We start from the raw sequence: 27,319 nt of genomic DNA, 5'->3' as shown, positions 1-27,319 counted from the left end.
AAGCCTGCATTTATTTAGAATACAGTAGAAACAGTGAAATATTATTACAATTTAAAATAACTATTTCATATTGTAATATATTGCCATTTATTCCTGTGATCAAAGCTGAATTTTCAGCATCATTACTTCTTGAAATCCTCCCAAACAACTTGAGGGGATGTAGGGGTTGTTTGATTATTTTTTTAAGGCTTTCTGACCCCAAGGCTCAACTAATCTCTGCAATTCTCCATCTGTGATCCTTGGAGAGTCTTTGGCCACTCAAACTCTCCTCCTCACCGTACATTAAGACAATATAGACACACGTCCTCTTCCTGGCAGATTCGTAACATCTTTAGTTGATTGGAACTTCTTAATTATTGCCCTGATGGTCAAAATGGGCTATTAGCTATTTTCTTACAGCTCTTTCTATTTTGTGAAGCTCAACACTCTTTTTCTGCACATCAGAACTATATTCTTTGGTTTTACTCATTGTGATGGATGATTGAGGGGATTTGGTCTTTGTGTTTCCTCATATTTAAACTCCTGTGAAACTGGAAGTCATGGCTGGACAATTTCATGCTTCTAGTCACCCTGGTGTGATAAAAATGTAAATATGAATGGGAATATACTTCACAGAGATTTTACTCATAAGAATTTCAAGGGGTGCCAATAATTGTGGCGAACGTGCATTGGAGAAAAACATTTATTTCATAATGTGAGTTTCCCCCACGTTCAACTGTTTTACTTCAATGAAAGTGTAGAATTTTATGAATTTTTTGAATGAAAGATCAAAAGGATAAACAATGTACATTTATTTTCACAGTTACCTTTGCTCATTTTTACCAAGGGTGCCAATATTAATAGAGGGAACTGTATATATATATATTTTAACTTATATATATACTGCCATTATCATGATAGATTTGCTGTACTGCCTTTAATTGTGACTTAAATAAACAAAATGATTGTCTTTCAGCAAAAAGAAAAAAAAAGGATTGTATTACACCCATGTCAATGATTTATTTTCTCTAGTCTTCCAGAGATTCACTCATCAGACACAAGCTCTTCATCTTTTTGACTTTCAGCCAATATTGAGCCAAAGCTGAAAAATGGGGAACATTCTTGGAGTGAAAACCAGTTTGAAAGCATTTGGCTCAAATCTGTGAGAGTGTGAAGTCTGGTGAGATGAGGTCAAGTGAAAAGAAAGAAAAGGAAAAACATCACAACAATGGAGGTCTGTTTACGGCTAATGTGCGAGCGCTGAGCGGGATGAGAGATACGCTGATGTGTACTGACGGCTGATCTCAGAGAATGCGAGCGTATGGATCAGCGCTAACTCCCATCAGAGCCGGCCGCTCTCATCCACGCTAAAACAACACTCCGTCCTCTTCCAGCGCTCTTTCCCAGCTGACAAACACCTCCTGACCACTGAACAATGGAAGAAGTGCATCTGTGAGCCGAGGACGTCTTACACGCAATGCTGTTTTACAGGCTTTGAAAAGTAACAACTGACAAAAGACTCTCAATATACATTTTCTAGTCCAACGATGGCTTATAAATTATAGATGAAATGCCGGTCAAAAGTTTTGGATTGGTAAGATTTTTTATGTTTTTTTTAAATAAGTCTCTTCTGCTCACTAAGGCTGCATTTATTTGATAATAATAATAATAATAATAATAATAATAATAAAATAATAATAATAATATTGTGAAATATTATTACAATTTAAAACAGTTCTATGTGAATATATAGTAAAGTGTAATTTATTCCTGTGATCAAAGCTGAATTTTCAGCATCATTACTCCAGTCTTCAGTGTCACATGATCCTTCAGAAATCACTCTAATATGATGATTTGATGATCAAGAAACATTTATGATTATTATCAGTGTTGAAAACAGTTATTTACATTTTTATTTCAGGATTCTATGATGAATAGAAAGTTCAAAAGCACAGCAATTATCCGAAAAAGCTTTTGTAACATTAAACACTACCGTTCAAAAGTTTGGGGTCAGTAAGATTTTTATTTTTGAGGGAAATAAATAAAATAAATCAATACTTTTATTCATCAAGGATGAATTAAATTGATCAAAAGTTACAGTAAAGACATTTATAATGTTACAAAAGATTATATTCCAAATAAATGCTGTTCTTTTGAACTTTTTATTCATCAAATAATCCTGAAAATGTTTTTACACAACTGTTTTCAACATTGATAATAATCATAAATGTTTCTTGATCATCAAATCCTCATATTAGAGTGATTTGTGAAGGATCATGTGACACTGAAGACTGGAGTAATGATGCTGAAAATTCAGCTTTGATCACAGGAATAAATTACACTTTACTATATATTCACATAAAAAAACAGCTGTTTTAAATCGTAATAATATTTGTGTGTGTGTGTGTGTGTGTGTGTGTGTGTGTGTATTTCTAATCAAATAAATGCAGCCTTAGTGGGCAAAAGAGACTTCTTTTAAAAACATTAAAAATCTTACTGATCCAAAACTTGTGACCGGTAGTGTATATCAAATAGATGCAGCTTTGGTGAGACAAAGAGGGTCTTACTGACCCCAAACTTTCACACAGTGGTCACTTCAGCTCTTCTGAATCAAACACTCAACTCTGTGTGTTATAATAATTTGCAGCAAACGCCTGACATCAGCATAAAAAAGCAAAAAAGCAAATCTCAATAATGTGCGCTGCATGACAGGAGCTTCATCTGACAGGATGAGCTGGACACTGTTAGAATTAGCATTAGTGTTCTTCAATATCAGCTCACAGCAGCTGTTGGTGGATCAGAGTCTAACACTAGACCATCTCAGTGACACGTAACAACCCTCCCGCTGGAACGGCCACTATGAACAGCTGCCAGAGCGGGCGAAGCGGCCTCGAACCCGCTGCCAAGAGTCCTCATTAAAATACCAGAGACCGAACTGGCATGAGCTCCAACATTCAACATTCAACTAATTCCTAACCAGCTGCGACACCATTGTATTTCAGAAACCGTTTCTAATTCTGCGGCGTCGCGGCCGGAACAACAACATAAAAGTATGACCATGATAATCTCACGTACTGATTATGTGCTTTATTTAATGTTTAAAGCGTCTAATGTGAGTTTGAATATTTTACGACCTTTCAATGTGATTACGTAATGTGTGTCGCATCACCGCTAGTGCAAGATGAACATTAGTGGTTAAAAAGTATATAAATCTTTATAAATCTTTATAAATTATCCGCTGGTTTGTCTAGATGAGACTCTTATTCCTCGGCTGGATCGTGTCGAGACGTTGAAGCTGCACTGAAACTCACATTTGGACCTTCGACCCGTTGGACCCCATTGAAGTCACTATATGGAGAAACATCCTGGAATGTTTTCCTCAAAAACCTTCATTTCTTTTCGACCGAAGAAAGAAAGACATGAACATCTTGGATGACGTGGAGGAGAGTAAATTATCAGGACATTTTAATTCTGAAGTGAACTACTCCTTTAATAGCCATACTGAAAGCAACAATAGATAATTCACCACAGATTAATGAATGTAATGATGTACTTGTCCATTTTGTTGAGTGCAGTGTGCTTGCAGAGAGACTCCGCTCACACAGGCTTCTGATTGGCTAAACTTGCCATTCAGTGCACACATGATCAACCACAGGGTGTGTGTGTGTGTGTGTGTGTGTGTGTGTGTGTGTGTGTGTGTGTGTGTGTCCTCACCTGTGTTTGCACACACGGTCTCATACACCACATGCTGTGCACTGCTGCTGCCGTGACTGGCTGGAGTCTCAGATAATGCTTTCCTGTGGACAGACACAACATCACATCTATAAAGGGGCTCATTCTGATTGAATGTTGTTTAACTACTTTTGCTTTTTTATATACACACTGGATGCACAATGCACAAATCGTTTAATCATATAAAAAAATAAAAAAAAAAAATAAAAAAAATCCTAAAACCCAATATTAAAATGTCCTATTGCCCATATTTGCTGTGGAATCACATGCTTTAAAGGCCTAGTTCACCCAAATATTAAATATTAATATTAAAATGCAGATTTTATTTCATTTTGGGGAAAACACCAAAGGAAGCTGATTCAGTAGTCAGTGTTCATCTTGAAATATTACTAACAATATCAAAGTTATACATTTACTTGATAAAAATCATTTTCACAACATAAAGGAGGACGTTTGTACTTTTACCTGATAAAAGAGTCTAAACGATCAGTCAGAGACAGAAGGACTGAGGAGATCGAGTGCGACAGGTTTAACAGCAACTTTTTAATCATGTTGGTCATTTAAAGGCTTAGAAATCTGAGTATCAAATATGATCCAGCAGCTTTAAGGTTAATATGATGTGCTAAAGCAGTTTAAAAGTCAAAAGAAAAAGAAAAAAAGTGTTGTCAAAGCCCAGCGTTGCTGAACACATCCTGCTGAACCACCCATAAAACCAAAGAGAACCTTGAAGAGTATATACACAAACACAGTTTCATTACAAAAACTACAATCCATACACACTACTCATTATTATACAGTAGATTAACTGAATACGGAAATGGTTTAGCCAGCCTAGACAGTGATTATATCTGTGCTCCACACAATCCCTGTTTCTCTGCCGTGAGCTGAATAGCCCTGATGACCTCCATCATCTGACAATAAACGGCAGGAACACTGTGGAAGGCTTGGCCACTGAGAGCCAGTGCAATTATCTGAGGCAGGAACAGGGCCCAACACGCCTGTAACTTCGCACGGTAAATCCGCTAAGCATTTCTGAGGAACAATAAATAAAGCCGGGCTAGTATTAATCTCCAGAAGCAGAACGGGAGCATTAGTGCACTAATGAGGGAACACAGTGCTGCCTTGTAGGGTCCACACAGTTGTCCTTTCATTTGGCGGCTCAACCTTGGAGCGACGGCACAGATAGAAACGCTTTATATTATACGTCAGATCTCTCTTTACAGGAAGTGACACTTCAGTGCTTTATTGGTGGCTGGAGTTTAGGACTATTAGTGCTGGTCGGTCAGATGTCAGCGGGACTCTTGCCGGCACTCGCAACTGGAGGCGTGGAACTTATTAAATCAGTGCTCTGGAAATTAGGATTTTGCTAGTCTACACAAGGCCAAATTCATTTAGACCTTAAATAAACCCTTATTAATTTCTCTTTCTGTGAAACAAAAAAGGAGATGTTAAGCAGAATGTCTGCGCTCCTGCAGAGTTATACTACAAAAACACCATGAGAGTGTCACAAGAGTCCATATGAATCATATGCAACACACTGTATAAAAAAAAAATAAAAAAAAAATAAATAAAAGCTTTAAAATAAAATAAAAATTATATGCCATTTCTTTGTAATTATTTGTGAAATTTATTAGCAATTTCTGGGTGAAAATTGTTTCAAAGTTTATCCTACGCTAATTTTTATTTCAAGACTTTTCACTGAAGTCATGTGACAAATTTGTACGAAGAACAGACTGACATTTAAGATGTTATTCATCAATAATATTCAGAAGAATGGAAACACTTTACAATAAGCTTCCATTAGTTAATGCATTAATAAATAACATTAACAATTATTCAACACTGTTAAAGTTAGTTCATAAAAATACAGCTGTTCATTGTTAGTTCATGTTAGCTTTTGATTTTAAGAATGTATTAGTAAATGTTGAAATTAACAATAACTAATATTTAAGTATAAGTATTGTTCATTGTTCATGTTAACAAATGAAATCTTATTGAAAGTGTTACCAGAAGACTTAAAAAAAACACGTAAAGATAAATGTTTGATGCCACATGAGCAGATGTAAATGTAGACACTTTTCATTCAATTTCATATTTCGTTTGAAACAACTTTAAACATAATAGACTATGTTTAATTGTACAGGGGCATTTTTTGCACCTGTATCTTGAGTTTGATCGCATTTTTGCCTCAAGTGTAATGGAGGCAAGCTAGTAAGAGCTGTGCGTGTAAACCTCACTCCCCTGGCATCAAGAGCTGCACTAGTGACCTACGCTACTTTAGCATCCCTTGTTAGTGCGCCTGCCTCCCATGCCGGAGACACCGGTTCAAATTCCGCTCGGAGAGGGTCGAGTAAGACCGGTTACATTTGGTGCCGTGACCCGGATGGGAGTGAGTGTAATGGAGGCAAGCTAGTAAGAGCTGTGCGTGTAAACCTCACTCCCCTGGCATCAAGAGGCGCACTAGCAAATTATGCTAGAGACTGCAGTCTTTTAACACCTTGTTAGTGTGCATGCCTCCCGGTTGGAGCGGGTCGAGTAGGACTGGTTACACAAGCTGACTTTAATTTCCGACCCTGATCTGCTCTGATCCCGTGCATGACCTCACTGCAATCCAACAGACGGAAATCTGCAACCAGGGTTAACTAAATCTAAAACCATAAGCAAAGTTTTATTACTGTCATGACAAGTCTCAGAGAGATCGGCATGGTAATGGATGTGGCAATGTTAATGTATTTGGTCTTGACAGCATAGATCTGCTACACTGCTGCTTCTGCAGAGCAAGTACTGAGACTTACTACAGCCAATACATTCACAGACACTGCTGTGAGCAAGTAAGACGAGCTGCTGCACATGATTAACCCAGTAGCAGATCTATACAGGTGGAGCTGGGGAAGAGGAGGGTTTCTGAAAGCACGCCGCAGACTGTAACAGCAACACTGCCAGTATGTGAATGTTAAGCCGCAGCTCATTGGACACTGATGCAACAGCAACCAATCAGCTGTGCTATGCAGATGATGATGTGATCACTACCAAATAGAGTTGAGGATCTATCAGCTTTTCAGAGTTTCATGCCAGAACTAAGTACTTACTTGAAATAAAATAAATGTAACTAAAAGAAAATATAAAAATCAGTTATAATAAAAATATAATTAATAATAAAAACTTCTAAGTTTCTAAGACAACATTTCTCATTTTCATTTAACTTGATGCACTAAAACAACTTAAACTGAACCTGAAATGAATAAAAACTATGTAATTAATAAAAATGACAAAAACACATGACAAAATTACTAAACCTTTAACAAAAAAAAATGTAATAAAAACAAATTTTAACCATTAATCAAAACTATAATAGCATATCTCACACTAAAATAACACTGATAGCAATGGAGAACATCGTCCCTTCCAATCCAACTCCTCATCCTTCACCTGTCTCTTATTCTCTGTTTCTCTTCCATTCTTCTGTCAGTTCAGTGTTTCCATCCGTGAATTTTTGCTTTTTCGAGCTTCCGTTTTTCCCACACTTTCCCATGTCACACAGGCCAACCACAAAAATGCAGCGCGGCGAGCGAGTGAGGGGCTCAGGAATTCCTCACGGAGAGGGTAAACACGGCACGGGCCGCGAGCAAACACTGCCTTTAACTCTACATAACCCTCCTCTGTCTTCAGCAGCCTCATATCTCTCTAATGTCTTTCAGCTCTCGCTTCATTCAGCCTTTCAGGAATTACCTCCATTTCCTGACGCTCCCACATGCGCCTTTTCCAAGCAGGATCATTTACTCAAGACTGTCTGTGTGTATATCCCAAAAAGAGTGATGAAATCTTCCTGATCCTCACATGACCATCCTCTATGGACACAGAACGATCTTTCCAGTGGAAAGACCTTTAGATGAAGTTAAAAAGATGAAGTTCTCATGGTGTACGAGCGCCCTTTTCCATACAAAAAGTAATAAGGAAAGGGTCATTCTTTGAGGTCGGATTTATAAATCACAGCCCACTTTTGTTGCAGTGTTTGTTAATACGTTTAAAATCCTGCTAGTGTTTCTGTCTTGATCTTTGTGCTGATTTCACGTGATGAGCCACAATGAAGCAAATGTTATTCATTTGATTTGAAATGTGTGTCTGTCCTGAATAAACTATAACACAAATGAAAAAAAAAAGCAGCTTAGACTCAGCCTAACATTTCCTTGTGCTTTCCTGGAGGAAAGAGATTCATATAAATTAGGATAAAAAAAAAAAAAAAGATGACAAAGTGTTGATTTTTGGGTGAACTATTCCTTTAAAAGCTTACACTCACATTCAAAACCCAACTAAATACACCATTCATGATCTTTTTGAGCATAAATCTAAATTGAAATGGTTTTAATGCATGAATACTTTGGAATACAGACCTGAGGTTGGTCTCTTTTTAAAGAAGTGAAAGCACTTCAAAAAATGAAAGGGTAAAAAGGTTATAGAAGTGTATTGTAAAGCAAATGTAGTGAAAGCAACATTTATTTTGTACAAAATTTTACACAATAATTTGGACTCTAAAATTGCTAGAAAATCAAAGCCATATGTCTAACCAAGTTGCGTTCCAAAATTGTAGTTGATTTCACAAAAATTGAGCTGCTAAAAAGTTTTAAAGTACTGTTTCCATGATAAGGCAGTGTCCAATTTCAGTCCGTTTCACAGGATTCACTTTAGGTCTATAAGCTTTCGAATGATACCTAATGTATGATAATAACAAAAATATGACAGAGGCAATACAAAAGCACACCAGTGTCACAATTAAACATGTCTGAATTGCATTAAATACAGAAAAATGCAAACAAATGAAGTTAAAGCTCAGTTTTCTTAGAACTAACTGTGTCTTTCTGAGAGACTTGTTTAATCAAATCATTTTAACCAAATGGTGTCAAGGTGATGTTTTATAGATGTATGAAGTCAGTCACAGGTGTCCTTACAGAATAACCACTGGTGTGTTTCATCATGTTAACATATGAACGTGTTCCACAAAGTTTGACAACCACAAAGTGTCCAAGAGTTTCTCATTTTAAACGTTTGAATGTTCTAAAATATAACAAATGTCATTTTCTGCCTGTGTTGTCTGCAGTTTGTACTCGCACCTTCGGCCTCGTACGTTTTAGCGATTGGAAACATTAAAGTAATCTTTTTGCAAAATCTAAAAACTATTTGCATGCCTCCACCACATCAATCAGCCATATATGACGGAGACGACCCCATCATGGTGGGCCACATGCTCTTAGTGAAGCGTCCGCTGATTTCTCAGAGCTTGCTAATGTTCTGTAATTGGGCCAAATGTGCAATAACTAGGCTGCAGTGCATCGTGGGAAACAAGAGGAGCCGGGCTCTCTTTCTGTGGTCCGAGCGCTACACACACCTCCCACCGTTCTGTCTGCAAATCTCAAAACAAAATCAGATTTCCACAGCACGCATAAACACAGCCCAGCCGCCCAACCACACTGTTTACTTAATAGGCAGAAACCTGTGGTGTGTGTGTGTGTGCGTGTGTGTGTGGATGAAGACTATTAATGCAAATGGTATTAACATTCTTAATGTGTTCTTCTACACAACAATCACTAATGCAAACCTCAGCTGAGGACTGAACACATGAACTGGGAGGAAAACACTCACTACATTTTTGCTTTTGTGGATTTATAAACTCTACACATTGCTGAATAGTTTTTATTTTGTCTTGAAATTCGCAACAGCAGTGGATGAGATTTCTGATATCGGTGCACAGTCAAACATCTGTGTGTTACGATGAGTGAGTTTTCACAGATGACCGGAAAACTGTTCAGATTAAACCATGAAGGACTGACAAAACTGTAAAAGCGAACAGCTCTGAACACATCACTGAAGCCTAGTCATGTGTCTTTATGAAGCAGATATAACTAATCATTGACTTATAGAATAAGAGAAGTGTTCATGATAATAAAGGTGGCCAAAATGTATGTTCTTTCACTATGGGACTGTGTATTTATTTAAAAGTTTAAAATACCTGATACTGAACATCACTGATAATAATTAGAAATGTTTCTTGAGCATCAGATCATCATATTAGAGTGATTTGTGAAGGATCATGTGACACTGAAGACTGGAGTAATGATGCTGAAAATTCATTAATGTGTTAGCAACATAAAGTAAAATAATGTTTAGTGGCATATTGTATAAGGTACTATCAAGGCTAGTATTGCCAATACTAATAGCAATATATTTATATATTTTAATATATTCCTATACTAGTAAAATCCATATATTGAATGTGTTAAATAATGTTCTTTGTCATTCCTTCTTGTGGGAAACCACAAGAGTTTACATTGAATTCAATGCCAGATACAGCTTATTGTGTAACCAAAATACCAATACTATACAGGAAAAAAGAATGCAGGACTTTTAATTATAACCAAGCCTGAAATACAAGCACGAATGTTCAACATGATTACATTTTCACTTTGACCCTCCAGCACTTGTATTTATTTATTTAAATCATAGCCATTGGAAGTGTAATAATCACATTAGGCCATATCACCATTTCTGTTTCCAACCCCAAATTTTACACCTTTTAAAATCATCATTAAGAGTTTTGCTGTAGCATTTAAGATATTTTAAGGCCACGATATACTTCGAGTGAAATCAAAGAATGAACTGGTGTGACGTAATTTCAAACAAAATCAGGCCAAACAGAAGTTAATTTGGAGTCTGCAAAAGTTTTCTCCGGCTGGTTGAACACCTTCGAACTCCCATTTATCTGTGGGAATAATGTAATAGGTGGGTGTGGCTCTGAAGCTCCGCCTTCTTTGAGGTGTAAATCTTCTCCGGTTTATTTCTCCTGTTCAGTCCGTCGAGGTCAGACGCGAGTAAAAACATGAACACTCAAGTGGAGAGATGCTTTAGAGTAGAAACTGGAGTTGTAGGGCCCTATTTTAACGATCTAAGCGCATGATCTAAAGTGCGGGGCACAAGTGCACTTAGGGCGTCTGAATCCACTTTTGCTAGTTTAACGACGGGAAAAATGGTTGGCGCTCCCGGCGCATGGTCTAAAAGGGTTGTCCCTATTCTCTTAATGAGTAATGGGTGTGTTTTGGACGTAACGTGAAATAAACCAACCAGCGTCACTGGACGCTTCTCCAGAGCGCAAATAGATCAACTTGTGCGCGAGGTTAAAGCAAGCAGACCATCTACGGGACAAGCCGGATTCATCATATCTTTATGTACAAAATTTTTATCTTTTACATTGTAATCCTTTTATTTTTAATATTTGGCATGTTTGTGTGTTGCTGTGTTGTAGACCCGCCTAAAGGCGCACATTACTAACACGCTCTTTAAATAGCTAAAAAAAATTGCGCCATTGACTTTAGACCAGGTTTCAGTTGGTCAATGGCTCAGTTTATTTCAGTTCCTCAAAATAGCAACACGCCAACAATGCGCCTGATCACACCTGGTTTTCAGACCAGCAGCCCATGAGCACATAAATAGGTGCAAATGCATTTGCTATTTAAACAACAGCGTGAAAATGAAAACTGCATCAGGCTGAAACTAGCAAATAACACTTGCGTTGCACTTGGCACTGCATTGCTCTGGGTGTATGATATGGCCCGTAATTATAATTGGAAGTGACACAGACAATGTTTATTCATGTTTAATACTGCAAAGCTGCTGCTTCACAACAATCTATTGTATATAATCTATTGTATAAATGAACGTGACGTGACTGGAGTGCTGAATCGCAGAGCTGCTGCACACATCCACATCACTACGATCAGATGCTTTCTGAACCGCTGTTTTCTCACCGCTGTCATTAAACTACTGTTGTTTCTTTTGTTATTGAGAGGAAAGTGCAGCACATATTTTCACATTCATCTGAACGTCGCTCTCAGCAGCGTGGACGGCGTCGGGATGTTTGCTATACTGTTATAGAAATAGGTGACCGCTGCTGCTCACATATTTCAAGCTTCTTTTCACCCCTAAGCAAGAACCAAAATAACTTTGCAGTGAGTATATCAGGCCTTAAGACTTTATATGACCTTAAATGTGATCAAACCGAATTAAATACATTTTTAGAGGTTTTAAGGACCCTTTTTGAAGCAGATTCAGATGTAGATTGCTGACACAGACCCAACTGAAGTTCAGAAAGTGGAAGAGTGTGGAAGGAAACCCCCTCAGGTCTTACTTGTGGAGAGAGTGGACAGTCTTGCGCACGCGTCCGTCTCTCGGTGCGCTGCTGGGAGGTTTGGGTGTGAGCGTGAGGACGCCTGCGCTGCCCGCCTGACTCAGGGTGTGTGTGAACGGCTGGCTCACGGGGATGCTGGGAGCGTACGCTCGTGTTGAAACAGCAGGTGTGAGGGTGTGTGACGCCAGAGCGGCCTGAGGCACAAATAAAGAGAAGAGTTAGTGAACATTCATTCATATTGTGGGTTCCTGAAGTCTGACACACTACTGAAAATAAAATGCTTGTGGATGCTAATTTAAAAGTGATGTTTGGAATTATGTTGGGGTTTAAATATTTTCTCATATCCCAGTTTAATATGCAGCATAAACTATAATCATATAGTTGTTCAGTTTCTCCTGAAGAGTATAAAGGACCGTTCACACCTAGATGGATCAACTATATTAGAGTTCACACCAAAGCAGGATAACATCCTGTTTATTATAAGCATTGCGTAGTTCAGTCATCTGCTTCTTTAAATGCACAACTAATCAAGGGCTTCATTAGTTGCACTAGGTGTGCTTGAGCTAGAACACATGAAATATCTGAACTGGTTAGGTTTGTTGAGTGTCACTGCATGTTAGAAAAATGGCAGTGGCGAGCAGGATGAGGTCGAGGGCCGTGAGAGAACGGCGCAAGGCCGGTGGCGTGATTACTGATGAGCGACACCTGCGCGACGCACCGGTCCCGTATCTCTCACGGAGGAGCGGAAGCATAGCAGGAGGAGCGACGACAGTGGAGATCGAGAGAAGCAGGCCTGGAGTTTATTTGATGTTTATGTTTTATTTGATGTGACAGGAGTCGTCCGTGAGGGGCTGCTGTCTTTTACTTTCGTTTTGTATTTGTTTTATTTTTTATATTAAAATTTGTTGAATGTTCGCTGGTTCCCGCCTCCTCCTTCCCACAATAACGAACTTCGTTACAATGGCTAAGTCAAAAGCATGGTCCAAAAAGTTAAGAGAAGGTACAGTATCATCACCCTTCACAAACAAGGAACAGGATTTAAAAGATGGCGAAGGCACTAAATGTTCCTAGAGACACCATTGCAAGCATAGTTCACAGGTTCAAAGTTAAAGGAACAGTGGTTAAAAGTCAAGCTCTTTAAAGTCAGATATGGATTCTGATTCGCTGTCAGTATTTTTATCGTTCTACAGCTGGGAAACATGTTCTGCAAGTGATTCCAATGCAATGATGTTCATCTGTGTTGTTATTGTCATAGTTATGGTGTGGGCTCCACTATTCTCAAAGAACTGGAATGATTATTACAACTTTGTTGATGTAGTTATTGCGCCCGGATCACTTTATTTGAAATACTTTATTTGGATCATGCTAGTCATTCATTGTCCATCTCTTATGTTATGTGTCCCTGAATCCTAGACATTTATATTAGGGACTGTAACACTATTGCTATCATCCTTGGTTTAAACAGGCCTTAACACTGTGATGGCATCAAGACATATAGTTGAGCTTGATGTTACAGTGGCTCAATGGAACTGAGTTTGAGATGAGACTGTTTATCTGACCAAAGAGACAAAGTGTGTGTTCAAGAAACGGTTTAGTTACACACTTCACCTATAATTTAAAAGAAATCAGCAATTTACTGCAAAATTGACACTTCCTGTCAAAAGTTTGGAATCATTAAGATTGTTTAATGTTTTTGATAGTCCCTTCGCCTCATCAAGGCTGCGTTTATTTGATCAAAAATACAGTAAAAACAGTAATATTGTGAAATATTATTATCATTTAAATTAACTAATTCAATATATTGTAAAGAGTAATTTATTCCTGTGATCAAAGCTGAATTGTCAGCATCATTACTCCAGTCTTCAGTGTCACATGATCCTTCAGAAATGTATTTGAAAATAGAGCAGCATTTATTTGAAATATAAATATTTTGTAACATTATAAATGTTTTCACTCTGACTTTTGATCAATTTAATCAATTTATGTGCCCTTGCTGCTTAAAAATATAATCTTTTTTTTTAATTGTACTAACCCAAACTTTTGAATGTAATCAAGGTTATCAATTGTAAGCTGTTTTCAACATTGATGTTTCTTGAGCAGCAAATCAGCATTTTAGAACGATTCCTGAAGGATCATGTGACACTGAAGTAATTTTTAAAACATTAAAATAGAAAACAGTTATTTTAAATTGTAATAATAATTTACTGTAAATTTGATCAAATAAATGCAGTCTTGGTGGGCAGAAGAGACTTCTTTCAAAAACATTATAGACTCTTAATGACTCCAAACTTTTGACCGGTAGTGTGTATTTGATTATTCTCCTAGATACAGAGCAGAATCTCAAATATTTCTTCTTTGTTTACCATTATAACATTTGCTTGAATCTGAAAAATGCTATAACTGTCTGTCTATTTCAGATTTTAATGAGATCTTCCTGCAGAGTTTGAGGCTGTGAAGGAAAGACCTTATCTCAGTCTTTATTAAAAGCAGCATTTTTCCCTCAAGCCATTCGAGGTCAAGCACAACAGCCTCCAAAAGCCAGTTCATTCACTCACATGGAAGAAAGAAATGACACGGCTTATCATAACAGCCACTAAATACTTTATAATCGGACATACCAAAACACAGGAATTCTTCACATTTCATTCCTGTTTAGACAAGTTTTCATCCGAGTGAGCTCTTGGACTAGGTAAACATATTTTCCATGCTGAAATGCAATTTAATGGCTACCGTTCATTGATTCGAAAGGGGACGAGAAAGCATTCTTTCCGTCTCAGGCCTCTGGCGTTTGATGAATGAGTGGGCGGGACGCACCGGTTGGAGGATCTGAGTTGCGGGCCAGTAAAGGGCACCTTTCTAATGCTGCCAGGTGGCCATGGGCCAAACTGTAGAGTCTGAACCCAACACAGAACACAACGGCCCAATAACACGCTACGCAATCACAGCACTTTGCCTGCTTGCTTTCCATCTCTGCTCTAACTTCTGTGACTTCCATCCGCAAATCAAACAAATCAACTCAACAAGAAGCAGCAATTAAGGTTTCACCTATATATGCATTGCATATATATGTATATATACAGTATATGTACCGGTATACATATATATACACACACAGTTGTCATTTAAAATATTCAACCCCCATTGCAAATCAGGTTTATTGGCAAAATGTACAGACGTTCAGCTGTTTGCAATGAACAAATCAAACAAATGTAATTAAAATAACTCAATACAACAAGTGGTTTCCCCAAATTCAACTGAAAATGCAACTTTTAATGACTTCTGCAGTCTCATAATTATTCAACCCCTTCATGGCAAGCATCTTTAGTAGCCAACTTAATAGAACACACTTTTGCTGTTCTGACCTGCTGCAAACGAGATGTATAACCAGACACCAGCTTCCGTTTCTGGGGAATCTTAGCCCATTCCTCATGAGGAATGGCCTCCAGTTCAGTAATAGTATTGGGTTTGCGTGCTGCAACCGCCGCCTTCAAATCCCACCAGAGATTTTCTATAGGGTTCAAGTCAGGGGACTGTGAAGCCACTGTAGACTCTTCCAGGACTTCTTCGGAAACCAAGCCTTGGTGGAATTTGAGGTATCCTTGGGATCATTGTCCTGTTGGAAGGTCCATGCTTCAGCTTCCTCACTGACGACATGATGTTTTCTCCTAGGATTTCCTGACACTTCAATTAATCCATCTTGCCTTCCACACGCTGCAGGTTTACAGTGCCAGAGGATGCAAAGCAGCCGCAGAGCATCACCGAGCCCCACCATGCTGAACTGTAGACAGTGTTCTTTTCAGCATATGCTTCATTCTTCTTCCTCCAGATATACCGCTGATCCATAGGGCTGGAAAGTTCTAGTTTTGCTATGTTTCTAGTTCTACTATGCTTCCAACGGTGTCTCTAGGAACATTTAGTACCTTTGCAATCTTTTTGTATCCTGCTCCTTGTTTGCGAAGGGCGATGATATCTTCTCTTAACTTTTTGGACCATTCTTTTGACTTGGCCATATTTCTAACATGCAGACAAACGTGACACTCCAAACCACAAACCAAACCAGTTCAGATATTTCATGTGTTCTAGCTCAAGCACACCTGGTACAACTAATGAAGCCATTGATTAGTTACATCAGGCGTGCTTGAGACACCTTTTTTGTAGATTTGTTTTGTTGTGAGAGAATCTATTCAGGCAGTTAAATAATTTAGAGACAGCGGAAGTCATTAAATTTTTTTTTTTTTTTTTTTTTTGAGAAACTATTTTAAAAACATTTGCCAATAAAATTTGCCTGTAAACCTGATTTGCAATGGGGGTTAAATAATTTCAAACTGTATTAAAAAAAAAGTCAATCAAATGTTTAAAGGTTGATTGAACTACTGAATGTAGAAAAAGCTTACATTAAAGTACATCAAACAACTAAATAATTTTTTTGGATTTTTAGATTGAGCAACATAAAATATTTAACAGCAAAGACTTACAATGTCATGTTTGGTGTTTAGGGTCCAACTAACAGGCTGCTGTTCATGCTTAGTTCACTGATGATGATCTTTAATAATTAGTATTTTTGGTCAAATCCTAGAGAGTTATGATGACATAAATATTTGTTATTAAGAAATAATAGCTGTTTTAGCTCTGTGTAGTGTCTTTGATTATATTTTGATGTAAAAGTTGTGTTTCAAATCACCATTAGAGTGATTAGTGTTCTCTTCTGTCAGATTTCAGCACATGTACACAACTTGCTTGGGTGCAAATAAGTAATTCAATAACCGCAAGTCTGTGCAACAGTCATACACAAGTAAGAAAGTTCTACAACACTATTATGTAATATAAATGCTCATATTAATGTAAAATGCAAGCTGATTGAACATGACTCTACAAGTAAAAACTTGATTAATTTTGAGTTCATAGAACTTATATTGTGTTTGATAAAAGCACAGACCAAATTTAATTGTTAAATTCAGCATGAAGCAGAACTTGCAATCTCTTTTTTTTCTATTGTGATGTGTATCGAGTGGGACGAGGCTCGATTTTGTCCATAGGGAATTGATTGGATGAAGGTTGTGGTTTGCTATTGGTGGATCTAATGTGAGTGACAGGTTGCCCCGCCCTCGCACCAGTAAACATGTCACCAGAGATTTCAAGTTGATACAACAACATTTCCATTATTTGAGTCAAAATCCTGAAGCTTGTTGCTTCAAGTTTTTGCATTTTCTCAAATTCAGATTTTTGACAATGTGGAAGAATTGATTGTGGCTTGGTTGAGTCTCAAAAGAAGAGAAGTGCTTCATGGGGAGGTTTGGGGAGTATCCACTGATACAGGACTGACTCATAAACCATACAAACTTACACACAGATGACCATACACACTAACACACACTCTTCACTCGTCTGCCCATTTCATTCAGTTTAGGGCCTATGATGGACGCCTCCTCCGAGGGTCTCGTGGCTTAATGAAGCCCTCTGGAGACTGAGGACTGATTGCTTCATAGTGCCAGGGAAGAGGAGATCTCCGTCAAGAAAGGTCTGTGGGGGTGGGGATCATTTTCCCATAATCCCCTGCAGAACACAATCAACTTATGCCAAGGAAAACAAATCTCCAATTGCATCAATTAGAGACACAGAACAGTGACATCAGTGTAGCTGAATTGCGACACTATTATGAATGTTCATGCAGTCATGCGAAGTCAGAAGACATGATGTTTACAGGATCTGATGTAAGTGTGAAATGCACAGCTGAAAGAGAAACATGAGAGGATCGCATTTCATATGGACTAAATTCCACTGAAGAAACTGAAACGATATAAGAGTCACTGATTATTTCGGGTCCTTTATCCTTAACAAATATGTTGGCATTAGAGGAATTGCATTAGCATGGTTTTAATCATACTTATCTGACCGTTATCAGTTTGTAGCAGTAAATAAAGAGATGTCTCATTGATCACAAGTTCAGTATGGCGTACCGCAAGGCTCAGTACTAGGACCGTTGCTGTTCACTCTGTACATGCTACCCTTGGGAGATATCATTAGGAAGCATGGGATTAGTTTTCACTGTTATGCCGATGATACTCAGCTCTATATCTCTTTGCGCCCTGTCGAAACTTGCCAATTCAAGAAATTAACGGAATGCATAGCTGATATAAAAATTTGGATGACTAGTAATTTCCTATTAACTCTGAATGAATTCTAATTATTGGACCAAAAACCTCCGCACGTAATAACCTAGAATACTGTCTAACAATTGCTGGCTGCTCTGTCAAGTCTTCGTCGTCGGTTAGGAACCTGGGTGTGCTCTTTGATACCAATCTTTCATTTGAAAGCCACGTTTCTAGCATCTGTAAAACCGCATTTTTCCATCTTAAAAATATATCTAAATTATGACATATGCTTTCAATGAAAAATGTGGAACAATTAGTTCATGCGTTCATGACCTCAAGGCTAGATTACTGTAATGCTCTACTGGGTGGTTGCCCTGCACGCTTAATAAACAAACTACAGCTGGTCCAAAACGCAGCAGCTCGAGTTCTTACCAGAACCAGGAAGTATGACCATATTAGCCCGGTTCTGTCAAAACTGCATTGGCTCCCTATTAAACATCATATACATTTTAAAATATTGCTGATTACTTACAAAGCACTAAATGGTTTAGCTCCGCAGTACTTGAGCGAGCTCTTAACGCATTATAGTCCTTCACGTCTATTTTGATCTAAAAATTTCGGCCAGTGGATAATACCTAGAAAATCAAAATCGACTGCTGGCGGTAGATCCTTCTCCTATTTAGAGAAACTTTGACCAAAACTTTGGAACAGTCAACCGGGAACACTTCCCATAAATCCTGATGTACTCGTTACATCATAAGAAGAATGGCATCTACGCTAATATTAGTCTCTCTGTTTATCCCGATGTTTACCGCAGTCCGCCGGATCCAGGCCATATCCAGATCTGATGAAGGACCTGCGCCTGGACGCGATAACAACGCAGTCCTGAAGTGTCAACTAGTCCCTCCCCTGTGAAGGCCTCCCTCCCCTCCCTTTACCTCTGTACAGATAAAACGTTGTCGGGATAATTCCGGTTTTATTAAAATTCTGTATTATTCATTTTAAGGCCAGACAAGTAGTTTGTTGAGGATTGATTTGTAGGGAAGGACTACACGCCTGCGCACATATATTCAAACGTGCATACCAATAGACTGAACTCGTAATACACATGTGCACGCCGTCAGCGTTCTCACAGGTTCTCGTTTGTAAAGTTTGCTCAGAGAGCGGCCCCTAAGTTAATAACTAATGATCGTTGCGACGGAAGTGAATCAATCAAAACTAACTTTATCTGGACAATAACTTTATTCTAGAGCTGCTGTAAAGCCCAAACAATCTCTGTTACTGTAATCTCCTATTATCACTGTAAAGCTGCTTTGAAACAATCTATATTGTTAAAAGTGCTATATAAATGAAGATGACTTGACTTGAACTGAAACACTGGTTGTGTGTGAGTGAACTGAAACACTGGTAGTGTGTGTGTGAGTGAACTGAAACACTGGTTGTGTGTGTGTGAGTGCACCTGGTGGCGTGAGCGGCTCTGGTCGAGCAGTTGTCTGGATCGCAGCTTCTGCTTCTGCAGCTGTTGGATGGCGAACTGGAGCTGGTAACTTCCCGAGGCCGACGACTGCTTCTGAGCGCTGACCGGATCTCCATCACACACAGACTCGGCTTCACACGCAGCTCTGAGCCTGAAGAGAAACAGCGCAATCATCACGACATGTGAGGAGGAAACTAGTCCAGGAGCATTTCAGTGTCCCAGCAGGCCTGACCAGAGAAAACATCGGTTTATTGAAACATGCTATTAATGAAGCTGCTAACTAAAAGGCCATAAAACAGATTAAAGCTGCTGTGTCATAAATTATGGAAAATTTCGTCAATGGCGAGGAAATAAGGAAAAAACAACAAACGCTGTCAGATCTGACTATAATGGAATGATAGGCTAATAAATCTCACAATGAATTCTCAACCACGTGTTTATTATGTTATGTCAAGGAATATATATATATATATTTTTTTTTTATTATTTATTTATTTATTCTTAAGTCAAGATATATTTACATGAGAATCAAAATTACTTAATATATTACATTTTGTTTTCTGGAAGAAAAAAAAAGATCAAAACGAAAGTATATTGTGCTCAAAACAAAACTAAACAAATAAACAAAAATCTGGTTTAAACAAAAAGTTTATTTTGATTTAAGAATGTTTAGATATTTGTACTGGAAAACAAGACAAAAACAATGAGGAATAAACTTTTTTCTTTTTTTTGCAGAAAAATAAAAGTATTAATGTTGTACTTCAATTTCAGCTGTAAAGCACCTCTAAAAAGACAATAGTGTCATTCACTATTATATCACTTATCTATAGAAGCTTGTTTATGCCACAGAATAAAAAATAAAACATGTATTGCGACTTTTTATCTCACAATTGCGAGTTTCTTTTTATATCAGAATTGCGTGATATAAAGTCGCATTTGTGAGAAATAAACTTGCGGTTCTGACTTTTGTTCTCGCAATGGCAATCTCGCAATTCTGACTTTATAACACGCAATTGGGAGAAAAAAGTCAAAATTGCGAGATGTAAACTAACTAATAAAAAGTCATAATTATCTTCTAAAATGTTTGTTTCTGTGGCGGAAACAAGCTTCCATACTTATCAGCTTATGTATGAATAAAATAATGTGTAATGTAAAGAAATGTAACCAAATTTCTTCATGGCACATATAAAATGAAAGCTAAACACTCACTGATTTAGTGAGCAAATATAATACGTTATCTGTGGATATCTATAGCTTTTCATAGACAAAATATTCTAGTTTGATCCACATGTAGCAAAGAAAAATACTTTGAGAATACTTAGAGTATACGCTATCAGGCTAATGTAAATACAGAAGTGAATTATTCTGGAATAAACATCAGTATAAGCAGCTCTTGTGCAACAGGCTACATGAGAACAGTAGAGCCAGCCGAAGACACTCGGGATCACAGAGTCATGTGAAAAGAGCCATCCACCCATGCAATTCTCATTTCTCATAACAGTTTGTGTGTTGGAAAAACAATTGGTGACCCATGACAGAAGCTCAAAGACCTCCACCTCACCACATCTATAACACAAGCCTCCACGTCAGCTTCCAAACAGACCTTCCACATCTCATCATCTGCTTCACTTCTAGAAGAGCAAACATGCTTTCCACAATAAACAATAAGAGTGAACCGGCAGAATAACACTGAGGAACTTCTTCATTACTGTCATTCGTATGCATGCACTAACTCTCGGACATGATGATATCAGAAGCAACACGGCAATGCAAGCCAGACACCGTTCTAATCTCTCAGGAACTACTAATAATAATTAGTGCTGTGCGACGATTAATATTAACCTATTAAAATAAAAGTTTGTGTTTACATAACATGTGTACTGTGTCTTTTGTATATATAAATACACACACATGCATGTATATATTTAAGAAAAATGTGTTATTTATATATAAAATATTTATATTTATATATAATCTAAATTATATATATACATGCAAATATTTCTTAAATATATACATGCATATGTGTGTGTATTTATATATACAAAAGACACAGTACACACACATATATTATGTAAACACAAACTTTTATTTCGGATGTGATTAGAGGATTAGTTCACCTCAAAATGAAAATTTCCTGATAATTTACTCACCCCAATGCCATCCAAGATGTTCATGTCTTTCTTTCTTCAGTGGAAAAGAAATTAAGTTTTTTGAGGAAAACATTTCAGGATTTTTCTCCACACAATGGACTTCAACGGTAACCAAATTGTTGAAGTCCAAATCAATGCAGTTTCAAAGGGCTTTGAAGAGTTTCAAAGGGCTCTGCACGATTCCCAGCTGAGGAATAGGGTCTTATCTAGCGAAACAATCGGTCAAAGAATAAAAATGTATATACTTTTTAACCACAATTGTTCGTCTTGTGCTGGTCTGCGATGCTCCAGGCATTACGTCATCACGTTGGAAAGGTCACGCTGGACGTAGGCGGAAGTACCGCCCCAATGTTTACAAAGCGAACATGCGAAGACTAATACAAAAGCTCTTTAACAAAAAAGGTAAAACAAAGATGTCGGATGATTTTGAAGTTGGAGGAGAAAATGAGATGGAGTTTTTCGCCCTACCCGACCTTTGTGAACGGGAGTACACAGATGAAGACCGTAGGCAGATGGAGGAGACCGCTACGTCCAGCGTGACCTTTCCAACGTGATGACGTAATGCCTGGCGCGTCGCAGACCAGCACAAGACGAACAACTGTGGTTAAAAAGTATATACATTTTTCTTTTATTTAGAAAATGACCGATCGTTTCGCTAGATAAGACCCTATTCCTCAGCTGGGATCGTGCAGAGACCTTTGAAACTCTTCAGAGCCCTTTGAAACTGCATTGATTTGGACTTCAACAATTTGGTTAACGTTGAAGTCCATTGTGTGGAGAAAAATCCTGAAATGTTTTCCTCAAAAAACTTAATTTCTTTTCCACTGAAGAAAGAAAGACATGAACATCTTGGATGGTACTGGGGTGAGTAAATTATCAGGAAATTTTCATTTTGAGGTGAACTAATCCTTTAATCGTTTCCCAGCACTACTAATAATACAAGCTACTAGTGATTTTTTTGTTGTTGTTGTAATATATATAAAAATATTTTGTTGAAAACGCTTGACTTCTCTTCAGCATATAAAATCATGAGGTCACACATTAATGAACCCCATGCGGAGAAAGGTCTGCTCTCAGAATGCTTATTAGTGCCATACGATAATGCATCATTTCAGGGAACAGTGCATTAAACGCAGTGAGATGTGTGTGTGACGCATGCCTGCAGTGTGTGTGTGCCGTGCCCCTGGCGTCCGCGTTCACTCATTAACACAACACTGTTATCCCGGGGTGGAATTTCTCACTCGCCAAACAGAGGAAAGTCCTGTGAACCCCAAGCCATCTGGGTCCAATTAAGCTGAATAAAAAGCTTTTATTAAAATGAGGGCAGCATTGTATCCCTTACAACTATTTTTAGTCTCTCCATCTCTTAAATCCAACATGTGTGCATAAAAAACCTTTGTTTCAGCAGTAAAATCCCTATTTTGCTACTCCTGTGTTAACAGAGGTCAGTCTGAATCATCTGATCTGGTGTTGCTGCTCTCAGCACAGAAAACTACTGTATCTATGAATCAAACAGTCAAATCCCACTGAAAAACAGCTCTCATACACACAATGTGCTTGACTTGCATTGTGATCATTGTACATTAGTCTTAATCTTTCACTTAATCAACATTTGTCAATATGGAGAATTCCTCAAATTTGAGTTAGATTGCGTGTCTAGGTTTGAACGTGCTTCTCTTGTATGAGCACCTGTGCATATAATTAGCTGTGCAATAAAAGCTTGATGTGAACCGGCAACTATACATTTAAGGGTATTCTATTCATTAAAATATAGATATAGTTTTGACATAGCCTACACAAAACTTTTCCGTTTGTCAAAATACCTTGCTTGTCTTTTAATTGGACATTTTTCTTGACTTATTTTGCTTTACGCTCCAGATATACAGTACAGGCCAGAAGTTTGGACACATGACTATTTTTAATGTTTTTGAAAGAAGTTTCTTCTGCTCATCAAGCCTGCATTTATTTGATCAAAAATACAGATTTTTTTTTTTTATATTGTGATATATTATTACAATTTAAAATAATTGGTTTTCAATTTATTATACTTTAAATTATCATTTATTTCTGTGATGCAAAGCTGAATTTTCAGGATCATTACTCCAGTCTATCACATGATCCTTTAGAAATCATTCTAATATGATGATTCATTATAAAAGTTGGAAACAGTTCTGCTGCTTAATATTTTTTCATAACCTGTGATATTTTTTTAGGATACTTTGATGAATAAAAAGTAAAAAATAAAAATAAAAAGAAAATAAAAAGAAAAAAAGAAGCAAATGTTTTAAAAATAGAAATCTTTTGTAACAACAATATACACTACTGGTCAGTAATTTGGGGTCAGTAATTGTTTTCTTTCTTTTTTTGAAATAAATCAATACTTTTATTCAGCAAGGATGTGTTAAATTGATAAAAAGTGATAGTAAAGAAGATTTATATTGTTAGAAAATATTTTTTTATTTTGAATAAATGCAGTTCTTTTTAACCTTTTATTCATCAAATATATTAGACAGCAGAACTGTGTCCAACACTCATAATAAATCAGAATATTAGAATGATTTCTAAAGGATCATGTGATAGACTGGAGTAATGATCCTGAAAATTCAGCTTTGCATCACAGAAATAAATGATAATTTAAAGTATAATAAATTGAAAACCAATTATTTTAAATTGTAATAATGTATCACAATATTAAAAAAAATTCTGTATTTTTGATCAAATAAATACAGGCTTGATGAGCAGAAGAAACTTCTTTCAAAAACATAAAAGAATGTAATGTTTCCAAACTTTTGGCCTGTATTGTACACAAAAAAATAAAATAAAAATAAAAATAAATAAAATATATATATATATAATTTTTTTTTTTAAATGTAACATTAATATGACAGTAATTTGAATGTTATTGTAATATTGTAAACGTTGTTCTGTGATTTATCAATAAAATAGCTTAGAAACTGAAAAGTTCTAGCATATATTTCTTAGTAACTAAAACCCACAGCTTCACTATTAGTAGAGAGATGCTGCCAGGTGCAATTCACACGCAATCACTCTCTTACTAATGCATTACTATAAACATAATCTTTCCTGTGCTACTTTATCTATATCTGATTTAGAATGAGCAGAAATATAATGGGCCAAAGACAAAAGAACTGATAAAAAGAAGCTGTTATGTAGGAGTTGTGTCATATGCCATAGCTGTGCACAAGGCAACCCGTGTTCGAGTCTCAGCTCGAGCTTCAGGTTTATTTGTTCATCAAATGACGTCATCCACTACTAGCCGCCGTCGACTCGACTTTCATCACATAAATGTCGACTTTAAAAAATCTGAAGTCATTTAACCCCTACTATACGCACTACAGTACTAATAAAGTAGTTGTCCAAAAATGTCTGCATGAGCCATAAAAGACCAGCTTATACACTAGCATGTATTTCCAAGCTGGTCCAGGCTGATTTACACTGGTCAGTGCTGGTTTGGCTGCTAGACCTTCATAATATTTTACTAACAAGAACACTTCAGACACACACAATTACGCACAACATTGCCACTTTTTAATGGATAAGGTAACAATCATCAGCAATCCAATCGTCTTCAAACAATCTCTCCTATAGACACTAATTTACAGTACATTACTCCTAAACTAGCATTTCCCCAGCATATTTGTGTAACAAATCGACCAGAATCAGAGTGACTGCCTTGAGTCTGCTTCACACAAACCTCATCACCATGTTCTGCTGAGTTTTAGTCACTTATAAAGTGCATTTAAAGATGAATGCAACATGCACCCTGTATATTTTACTTTATTTTTACATTTGCACAATATCCAACATTTTTGTGATGCTACGAATTTGTAATGAGAATCCTTAATAAAACAGTTGTCAACTAAACACAAAAATGTAAAGGTCTCACTGAAATTTTCATAAATGACAAAATAACAATAATAATAATAATATGTTTATTTTATTTTATGTAAAACATTTTTTTTAAATGTGGGGTACCACAGGGTTTAATGCTTGGTCATTTATTAAATGTAATTTAAATGCAATTTAAATGTGAACTTGACTATTTACTCACTGGCTTGCTTTACTGACGCATAAACAGCAATACATGATTTTGTGACAAAGAACGTCTGACTGTACATATAAAAAAAAAAATCACTGATCAAAGAGTAGACGTTAGAATTAACTCGGTTACTTGCACGTTGCGTTATTACTATCAGGTTCACATCCATTTACGGTTAAACATTTCTTTAAGGTGATGTTGTTACCCCTGTAATTACACAAATAAGTATTGAGTAGAATTAATTAACCACATGACCTATAGAGTTAAGGTTAGGGTTTGGTTTACATGTAACACGTGTAACAACGTCACCTTTAAAGTCCCCTTGTGGTGAACACCAAGCTTTTAATGTTGTTTATATGTGTGTATGTGGTGTTTTTAATATGCTTTAAGACAAACCATGTGTAAATTCATAAGTCGACAGCATTGCTGAGTATTTCCTCCTTAAAACTGCAGTGAACCAAAGACAGTCTCAAACACACGCTTTGAAATCGCTGGTGTTTCTGACGTCACAAACTACCTTGTAACCAATCAGATCAACGTGTGATCGTCAACCAGTGGATCTCTGAGCTGAGTGAGTGAGTGAGTGGAGGCGGGGCTCATTTGCATATTCATAGAACCGCGTATACTAAATGAGGCAAGGGTGTCGAGTTACATTCAAGATATTTTAAGGCATGAAGAACTTTTTTCCAAGGAAAAAACTTTTAAATATGTAATTTTGGTGATCAAAGATGAGTTTTAAGGGATACAATTATTGACTACAGGGGGACTTTAAATAAGGTGTCAGTAAGTTTACAAAGCCTGTGTCAAATTGCGAATGGTTTCCCAAAGAATGAAATTAACCACACAAAATAATGCTCTAGTGAGACATTGACATATTTTAAAATAAACAGCCAGTTTTCTACCATTAGGCCCCTTTGGAAGGTAATGTTAAATCAGTCCAGTGATCCTGATGTAGTTCTTCTGTCTGTCCATATAAGAAGTGAGTGGGCGGGGCTAAAGAGGCCATTATGAAGAAGTAGGCATTGATCTCTGTCTTGTGCTGATGTGTTCCTCTCTATCACGTAATAAAAAGTAAAATAGAGCAAAACTAGTCAATTGGCAATGCTTCTAATAAAAATATGTTTTTGGACTAACAAGAAGTTTGAGTTTCTGAAACTTATACCATGTTTTTACTGTACAATGACAGCTTACATGTCAAACGATCAGGAAAAAAAAATAACTTCTCAATTCATGCCCCCTTAAAATTGAGCAGTATTTGTATGTTCCTGCTACCGAGAGGGAGGAGGTGGAGAGAAATGCTGAATGAGCAGGGAGTGACTGAGGAGGAGACGTCTCTGGCTGCTGATGCGGGATCATTTCTCCGGTCCAGGCTCACGTTAGGGGCGAGTGGTCAGGAGGAGGACAAAGGAAGACTAATGGAAGCGTGTGATGAATTGCACAGAAGATAACAGTGCCTTGCTAGGCCTACCTGTAAATTCCCTTGACTAAAACCCAGTAGGATTTTCCCATTTGCTTTTTGGATTTAAATAAACCCTGTGGCCAAGAAAAGTTTCTGATTCTTACACATTTTGCTCATTATGATAATCTTCAGAAATGAACACAACATTTAAGATTTTGAAGTAAAAATATACAATATTTTTGCAGTCAATT

General features: G+C 37.2%; 1 protein-coding gene across 2 annotated transcripts in view; it reads right to left on the bottom strand.

Annotated features, from left to right (window-relative positions):
* Nucleotides 1-27,319, bottom strand: part of ttll5 (tubulin tyrosine ligase-like family, member 5) — a 120,975-nt gene that overhangs the window by 6,081 nt on the left and 87,575 nt on the right. For both annotated transcript variants that reach the window (XM_082143407.1, XM_082143408.1), the window contains exons 29-31: nucleotides 19,439-19,607; nucleotides 11,888-12,081; nucleotides 3,694-3,776 (exon numbers count right to left, since the gene is read on the bottom strand). In XM_082143407.1, the coding sequence (XP_081999533.1) occupies nucleotides 3,694-3,776; nucleotides 11,888-12,081; nucleotides 19,439-19,607 (446 nt within the window). The remainder of the gene's footprint in view (nucleotides 1-3,693; nucleotides 3,777-11,887; nucleotides 12,082-19,438; nucleotides 19,608-27,319) is intronic.

Source organism: Leuciscus leuciscus (genome assembly GCF_965113295.1).
Source record: "Leuciscus leuciscus genome assembly, chromosome: 17".
Taxonomy (NCBI): Eukaryota; Metazoa; Chordata; class Actinopteri; order Cypriniformes; family Leuciscidae; genus Leuciscus; species Leuciscus leuciscus.
Note: the sequence above shows the minus strand (reverse complement) of the source record. Positions and strands in the feature narration are given on the sequence as shown.